At 32.1% G+C, this 9,609-nt stretch overlaps 1 protein-coding gene across 1 annotated transcript; it reads right to left on the minus strand.

Moving 5' to 3' along the window:
* Nucleotides 1-567: 567 nt before the first annotated feature.
* On the minus strand, nt 568-1,434 carry LOC145113751 (uncharacterized). The gene has a single exon (XM_079049801.1). It carries the CDS (start codon nt 1,432-1,434, stop codon nt 568-570), a length of 867 nt encoding a protein of 288 aa, XP_078905927.1.
* Between the last annotated feature and the right edge of the window lie 8,175 nt (nt 1,435-9,609).

A 9,609-nucleotide genomic window follows, 5' to 3' on the forward strand; every position in this document is an offset into this window, starting at 1 on the left:
TTCACAAATCTTATCACTTTTGTCTATATTGGGTAAACCACGAACAAAATCATGTTTGTGCATGTAAATGAGTGAACCATAGTTGATGTGTCCAAAGCGTTGATGCCAGAGAAGAGAGGTTTCATCATTTGTGACTTTAAAAGAGAAAATATTAACATCTAAGAATCGTAGAGGAAACATTTTGTTTCGGGTCATGAGTACCTTTCCCAACAGTTTATTGCTTCCATCTCTGATTTCACATGAATTCTCTTTAAAGTGTACGTCGTATCCTTTGAGAATCAGTTGGCCAACACTTAGCAAATTATGTTTAAGCCCAGGGACAAAGTAAACATCTGGTATCCTTTTATTACCCATCCTTGTATTTACCGATATGTCTCCACATCCTTGAACGTTTAGTAATTTGTCATCACCGGTACGTACTTCTTTTTTCTCAGAATCTTTTAGAGTAGTAAACAAATCTCTATTTCCGGTCATGTGGTTGCTACAACCGCTATCAAGGAACCATGTATCTTCTTGTGTGTTGTTTTGTGCAGTAAACAACATGAACATAGTTTCTTCCTGATTGTCCTATTCTTGAAGCATAAGGCTTGAGTTTCTATTTTCATCTACAATTCGTTTTCTACATACTTTGAATGTATGTCCAAATTTCTGGCAGTAATTGCATTGAATTTGTGAGAATGATTTAGCACGTCCTTTCCCTTTAGAATAAGTCTCACTTTGTTCGTCCTTCTGACCAGGATAGTTATTTTCTTTTGTATTTGGATTCCATTGAGTCGTTGAATGTATTTTGAAGGCATTTTCAGAGTGAGAAAAGTCAAACTGTCTCATCCTTAATTCATGAGATTGTAACGTCCCAAGGAGATTTTCTAGAGAAAATGAGGATAAGTCTTTTGATTCTTCAATCGCAACAACTACATATTCGAATTTTCTGGTTAGGCTTCTTAAAATTTTTTCAACAACTCTTCTATCGTCAATGGTTTCCCCGTTTAGTCTCAACTGATTTAAGAGTAAGATTACTCGATTATAGAACTCCTCTATTGTCTCCGAGTCCTTCATATGAAGATTATCGAATTCACATCTTAAGGTTTGCAGTCGTACAACTTTAACCTTGTCTTCTCCCCTGTATGTTCTATGCAACAAATCCCATGCTTCTTTTGAAGACGAAGATGTTGAGATTCTCTCAAAAATTACTTCATCTACTGCTTGGTAAATGAAGAATAGTGCCTTCTTGTCTTTCTTCCTTGATTCATTCAAATCAATTGTTTGTTGTGTTGTTAAGGCGGTAGGAATTGCAGGTTCATTGATTCCATTCTCCACGATACTCCAAAGATCTTGGGACTCGTACAACACCTTCATTTGAATGCTCCAGTGGTAATAGTTTTTTCCGTTTAACTTGGGTAATTGGGGTTGCAATATGTTTCTGTTTGTAGCCATGATCGCAGGCTCTGATACCAATATGTTGAGTAAATGAAGAACACATAAATTCACACTAATATGTATTTATTATATTTAGAAGCATCAAATCATACATAGATGTCATTACATACATATTTATAGTAGCCTTCATAACTATCAATAACTACTAATGTAACTGTCATTTGACAGTTACCAACTAAAGTACCGTTTGGAGACACCCCTTAGATAAAGGCACCACTTTGTACATAAAAGCAACGAGTTTACTTATATATCTTTAACAATAAAAATGACTAGAAATATTAAGATATTATATATATATATATATATATATATATATATATATATATATATATATATATATATATATATATATATATATATATAACCTCAAATCCAAACCATATGCAGATTGAAGTAATTTAAGGAGATGAGGCCGAGATAATTGAAGTTTGAATGTAACTATAGCACCATAAATTATGGTATATGAATGTACGATCAAATGAAATTGTTGATTTTATCTTTAACTTTTTCAATTTTTTATAGATAAGATTTATTTATTCCCCAATGCATAAACTTGTTGTATATGATGCTTTAAGGGTAGTATCTCTTAAAATTCAGCATTTAAAGATATATATATATATATATATATATATATATATATATATATATATATATTAAAAACATTTTTTAATATATTGGTTCGGTTTGGTTTTGGAAGAAAACCATGACCGGACCATATGTATTTTGTTAATCAAAAATAGAAACCGTATCACATTTTTTAGTAATTGTTCGGTTAAAATGGTTCGATTATTTCGGTTAATTTGGTTTTGATTTGATTTTTCGGTTAATACGTGCACGCCAAGTGAAAAATAGCAAAAGTGGTTTGTGAAAAATACCCTATTATGGTATTTTTCGTAGGTAACTTTTGGTATTTTTCACATGTAATAATTTGTTGCTTAATTCATTTTTAAATTGATTTTTTAACGACTTATAAGTCAATTTTCGTTGTTATTGGTGAGTTTTCTAATGGTGATTACTGAAGCATGCAAAAAGAGAAGCTCGAAAAACTATCCAAGGACAAGGTATGGATGCATGGTGGAAGTAAATATGGATGGATTGGTGGCGTCAATTAATGGATTGTTTCCCCAATCGACATAAACATGAATGTGGGTGGTTTTTGTTTCAAAGAAATGAAGAAAAACACCATGCGGACTGTAGTTTGGTTTGTGCAACAAATTAATATTTACCCCATAACAACCAACATGTCCTCTTTATATAATTAACTCTTGCCATACTGTTGTATTTCTAAAGTCTTCACTGGTAACCGACCTATGTACTCATCATTTTAAGCATTGCATCATTTAAAATATTTATTAGGAGATCGAAAATGCAAAAATTGTAACCTAAATTCGTTCGTCTGTGTAGATAAATGTTAATAATGTTAGAATGATAGAATGGTTAGTAAATAGTATATTGCTAGTTAACTCTTGTAAATTTTGTAGAATCGGAATATAGGAAGTATTGAATGTATTATATAAGCTGGTTAAATCAAAAGTTAAATAATCTATAGTGAAAATTAATAAGTAAAAAAAGCTGAAATTCATAAAGTTTGTCCATCCCTCAATAGTATATAAATAATATCTCACTGTCCCATCTTCGTTAAAAAGTGCGATTTATATTCAGAAAAGAATCTTTATAATATCTTCTTCCTGTTTTCATTTTTGGTGTGTGTTTATGTTGCTACTGTTGTTCAGGAAAAGACAACGTAACAACTGGGATTTCATCTATGATGCATGATCTTGATTATTTAGAAAGCTTCAAATGGGTTTCTTTCCACATGAGAGAACATCAAATTCAAGAAGAAGGTAATATATATATATATATATATATATATATATATATATATATATATATATATATATATATATATTTTGTTGTAAATAAATGGATGACAACATTTTCTACCCTAATGTCAAATGTGTAAGAGTTATTTTCAACTCCTATAACAAATATGTCAAATATGTGTAAAAACTTATTAATTATGTTTAGTGATTTAACTAGTATAAATAGCACCATTACATACGTAAAAGATACATCAATTTGAATACTTTATATAAGTTATCAAATTCTCTCCAAATCTCCATTCTTCTTTCTTAAGGTTATTAGTTTAGTTTTATTAATCTTGTTTTAATTATGTCAAATTTACAACACGTTATCAGCACGAAAACTCTAATCAAGGTTATTAAACAAGTGGAAAATCACATCTATCTTAATCAAGGTATGTATTACTTATTAAAAACACTATTAATTATAAAAACCTCAATCATATTAAAATAATAATAATACTAATGAATTAATAAAACTTATACATTATGGCCATTATGGACTACTAATAATTTTTATTTCATATACTAACATTTATTTATGTATTCTAATTTTTATACTAACATTTACATTATGCAACTAATTTTTATTTATGCAAACTAACATTTACATTATGCAACTAACTTTTATTTATGCATACTAACATTTAAATTATATTTATTTATACATGTCAATGTTTATTTATATTTTAGATACTCTTCATAATTTTATTTAAACATTTACTAATCTTTATTTATGTTTCTACTTAGTAAAGTTATGTATTAGTTATAAGTCTTATTACATGATTTATAAAATACATATACATATATACACAACGAGAATATATATGCAACGGTTATAAACAGCAAAAACAACGACTATATTTTTTTTACCATAAATAAACATCTTTACCCTGCTTATTTTACCCACAACAAATATTTCTCTCTTCTATCAAATAAATCAATTTCAAGAAATCAAGCTTCAAGATGATTCATCCTTTTGTGATAATCATGACTATAATAGTCATGTTACTTTTCATCCCAATCCTTAACATCGAAGATAATATGGAATTTCATCTACTTTTAGGCTTGTATGCAATGTTAGCTTTACCGCTTCTTTTTTGTGTAATATTTATTGAAATAAATGGATTTTAATTTTAATTTTAATTTTGTTTAAAATTTATAGTTACATTATGTCCAACATTGCAAAGCTCGAGTTTGCAGCACTTGAAGTTAGTGGGAAAAACTATGTGCCATGGATGATAGATGTAAAAATGCATCTTGAATCCATGGGTATCTCAAATACTATATATGAATTTAATAATTGCTTGGCACAAGACAAAGCAAAAACACAAGTTTTCCTTCGTAAGCATATTGATGAAATGTTGAGATTTGAATATCTTGATGTTACTGATCCAAGTATTCTCTGGAATCTTTTGAAAGAAAGATTTGATCATCAAAAGGAAGTTATACTTCCAAATGCTAGAGATGAATGGAGAACACTAAGGTTTCAGGACTTCAAGAAAGTAAATGAATACAACTCAGCTTTGTTCAGAATATGTTCACAACTCAAGTATTGTGGACAAGAGGTTACTGATGAAGATATGTTGGAGAAAACCTACTCAACATTTCATGCAACAAACATTACCTTGATGCAATAATATCGGATGCAAAAGTTCACAAGATATTCTGAACTGAATGTATGTCTGCTCGTTGCAGAGAAAAACAATGAACTCTTGATGAAAAACCATGAATCTCGTCCAACGGGATCAGTAGCACTTCCTGAAGCAAATGCTACAAATATTGATGGTCATCGAAACAATACACATGGACGAGGGCGAGGTCGTGGTCGAGGACGAGGCCGTGGCTATTTTAATCGAAACCAAAGCCATAATCATTACCATAATTCTGGTCGTGGACAAGGTAATAATTGTGGTCGTGGCCAGAAAAGGAATAATTACCAATATTCACAAAGAAACAATGTCCACACACAAGATAAGGCCAAAGTGGCAAGGCATGACACTGAGACATCACAAAAATCTGATGGTTCATGTTATAGATGTGGTAGCACAGGCCATTGTTCAAGGACCTGTCGCACACCTGCACATCTTTGTCAACTTTATCAAGAGTCCATTAAAGGAAAAGGAAAAGAAGCAAACCTCATTGATAATGTTGAATTCACTCCGCTAAATGTTGCTGATTTCTGTAATGACATGGAAGACATAAACTAAAAAAAAATCTATTATTGTTATAGTAAAACTGTTTTTCCTTCGTTTGTTTTTCATGTAATGTCTTTCCTACAATAAATGAACTTTCTTTTTAATAATAATTATGATTATGTTTATTCACTTATTATTCCTTTTCTATGTGAAGTTTAATATGAGTCAAACTGGAGCAAAACACCAAGAAAAGATTGAAGATCTTTCTATAGCAGATAGTGGTAGTACACATACTATTCTGAAATCAAAGAAATATTTTTCAGAATTAGTACCAACAAAAACAGTCATACATACAATATTAGGTCCTGCAGACTTGATAGAGGGAACCGGGAAAGCCCATTTTATATTACCAAATGGTACAAGCTTTTGTATAGAAAATGCCTTATTTTCTCCAAAGTCTAATAGAAACTTATTAAGTTTCAATGACATATATTTCAAAGGTTATGACACAAAAACTGTGACCATTGAAAATAAGAAATATATGTATATTATAGACAAAAACCATGTGCTAGAAAAACTACCAACACTTGATTCTGGTCTGCATTATACATATATACATATGATTGAATCAAATATGGTAGTCGAAGGAAAACATTGTGATCCTGGGACATTCAGTTTATGGCATGATAGGTTGGGCCACCCAGGATTAACAATGATGCGAAGGATAATTGAGAATACACATGGGCATCCATTGAAGGACCAAAAGCTCCCTCAATCCAACAGCATAAAACCATGTGCATCTTGTTCCCTTGGAAAGTTAATTATAAAACATTCTCCAATGAAAGTTGAAAGGGAGTCACCTAGATTTCTAGAAAGAATTCAAGGTGATATATGTGGACCGATTCACCCACCATCTGGACCATTTAGATACTTTATGGTCTTAATAGATGCATCCAGCAAATGGTCTCATGTTTGCCTATTATCAACTCGTAATATGGCATTTGCAAAGTTTCTTGCCCAAATTATTAAATTAAGGGCACATTTCCCTGATTATACTATCAAAAGAGTGAGACTTGATAATGCTGGTGAATTTACTTCACAAGCATTTAATGACTATTGTATGTCTGTAGGAATTGTTGTTGAGCATCCAGTTGCTCATGTACACACACAAAACGGTTTAGCTGAATCACTGATTAAACGTCTCCAGCTAATAGCTAGACCATTGATAATGAGGACCAAACTTCCTGTTTCTGTTTGGGGCCATGCAATCTTACATGCTGGATCATTGATACGCATGAGACCAAGTTCATATCATGTATATTCTCCACTACAACGTGCTTTCGGTTAAGAGCCAAATATATCCCATTTGAGAATTTTTGGGTGTGCAGTATATGTCCCTATTGCACCACCTCAAAGGACAAAAATGGGTCCTCAAAGAAGGTTGGGAATATATGTTGGTTATGAGTCAGTCTCTATTATAAGATATCTTGAACCATTAACAGGTGATGTTTTCACAGCACGCCTAGCAGATTGTCAATTTGATGAGGCAAATTTCCCATCATTAGGTGGAGAAAAGAAGATTCTGGAAAAGGATGTGTCATGGCATGAGCCTTCTTTATCATATCTTGACCCTCGCACAAAGCAATGTGACATGGAAGTTCAAAAGATAATGCATTTCTAAGAAATGGAAAATCAATTACCTGATGCATTTGCTGACACAAAAAGGGTGACTAAATCATATATACCACCTGTCAATGTTCCAGCTCGAATTGACATTCTACATGGACAATCTGATGATAAAGTCACTCAGGAGTCTAAAACACGCCTGAAGCGTGGAAGGCCATTTGGTTCTAAAGATAAGAACCCACGAAAAAGAAGAGGAGCAGAAAATGCACTAGATCACGAGGAAAGTGTTCCTGGAGAAACACGAATTATTCAAATTCCCCCAGGAAAGGAGGATGATGCACTAAATTATGGTCAGACAAATAGAATATGTGACCAAAATGAAACTGACAATATAGGTGCAATATTTTCTTATTCAGTTGCATGTGATATTATGAATGATGATCCCGAACCACAATCTGTCATTGAATGTCAAAGAAGAAATGATTGGGCTAAATGGAAGGAAGCTATGCAAGTTGAATTAAATTCTATTAACAAGAGAAATGTTTTTGGGAACATTATCCTCACACATGAAGTTGTGAAACCATTAGGATATAGATGGATCTTCGTACGAAAAAGAAATGAGAAATACGAAATTTTAAGATACAAGGTCATGCTTGTTGCTCAAGGTTTCTCTCAAAGACCTGGAATTGATTATGAAGAAACTTATTCACCGGTAATGGATGCAACCACTTTCAGATATTTAATCAGCTTGGCAGTATCTAAAAATTTAGAGATGCGTCTTATGGATGTTCTTACAGCTTACTTGTATGGATCACTTGATAGTGATATCTATATGAAAATCCCTGAAGGATTTAAAATGCCTGAAGCATTAAGTGCAAAACCCAAAGAAATGTACTTTATAAAATTACAAAGATCTTTGTATGGGTTAAAACAATCTGGGTGTATGTGGTACAATCGTTTGAGCGATTATTTGGCAAGTAAAGGTTATAAAAATAACACTATTTGTCCATGTGTATTTATTAAGAAAACAACATCTGGATATGTGATCATAGCAGTCTATGTTGATGATCTAAACATCATTGGAACGAATAAAGAAATCCTTGAAGTGATTGAACTTTTAAAGAAAGAGTTTGAAATGAAAGATCTTGGAAAAACCAAATATTGTCTTGGTTTACAGATTGAGCATATGCCTAACGGAATACTCGTACATCAATCAAATTACACAGAAAGAGTCTTGAGACGTTTCAATATGGACAATGCTAATCCTTTAAGCACTCCAATGGTTGTTAGATCATTAAATATTGACAAGGATCCATTTCGTCCATGCGAAGAAAATGAAGAAGTCCTTGGTCCAGAAGTACCATACCTTAATGCAATTGGAGCTCTTATGTATCTTACCAATTGTACTAGACCTGACATTTCTTTCCCTGTAAACTTGCTAGCAAGATTTAGTTCAGCCCCAACAAAAAGACATTGTAATGGAATCAAACATATTTTTCGATACCTTCGAGGAACTAGTGATTTAGGGTTATTTTATCCTAACAATTCAAAAGAAAGCTTGATTGGTTATGCAGATGCAGGTTATTTGTCTGATCCTCATAAAGCTAGATCTCAAACTGGATACGTATTCATGAATGGAGGTACCGTAATTTCCTGGCGTTCTCAAAAGCAAACACTTGTTGCCACATCCTCAAATCATGCTGAAGTAATTGCACTAAATGAAGCTAGTAGAGAATGTACATGGTTGAGATCAATGACACATCTAGTTTTAACTTCATGTGGACTTGAAAAAGATATAGGTCCAACTTTAATATACGAAGATAACTCAGCATGTGTTACTCAAATGAAAGAAGGATATATCAAGAGCGACAGGACAAAACATATACCTCCAAAGTTTTTCGAGTACACTCAAGAGCTTATAAAGAACCATCAAGTTGAAATCAAATATGTTCAATCCAGTAACAATGCAGCAGACCTTTTTACGAAGGCACTTCCTACTGCAATCTTCAGGAAACATGTCCATGGCATCGGAATGCGACATGTGCATAGAATATAATGTGACAAATGTCTAAATAAGGGGGAGTCAACTACACACTGCACTCTTTTTCCCTTCGCTAAAGTTTTTTCCCACTGGGTTTTCTTTAGCAAGGTTTTTAATGAGGCAGTACTTCAAGGTTGAACTCTAATTTGAAATGATGTCATCCAAGGGGGAGTGTTGTAAATAAATGGATGACAACATTTTCTACCCTAATGTCAAATGTGTAAGAGTTATTTTCAACTCCTATAACAAATATGTCAAATATGTGTAAGAACTTATTAATTATGTTTAGTGATTTAACTAGTATAAATAGCACCATTACATATGTAAAAGATACACCAACTTGAATACTTTATATAAGTTATCAAATTCTCTCCAAATCTCCATTCTTCTTTCTTAAGGTTATTAGTTTAGTTTTATTAATCTTGTTTTAATTACGTCAAATTTACAACATATATATATATATATATATATATATATATATATATTGTAAAACTAGCCGAGTTGG

Source organism: Lactuca virosa, chromosome 5, assembly GCF_052849685.1.
Source record: "Lactuca virosa cultivar CGN04683 chromosome 5, Lactuca_virosa_CGN04683_v6, whole genome shotgun sequence".
Lineage (NCBI taxonomy): Eukaryota > Viridiplantae > Streptophyta > Magnoliopsida > Asterales > Asteraceae > Lactuca > Lactuca virosa.

Coding starts and splice junctions, on each gene's coding strand:
- LOC145113751 (XM_079049801.1), bottom strand. CDS start 1,434: ATGGCTACAAACAGAAACATATTGCAACCCCAATTACCCAAGTTAAAC.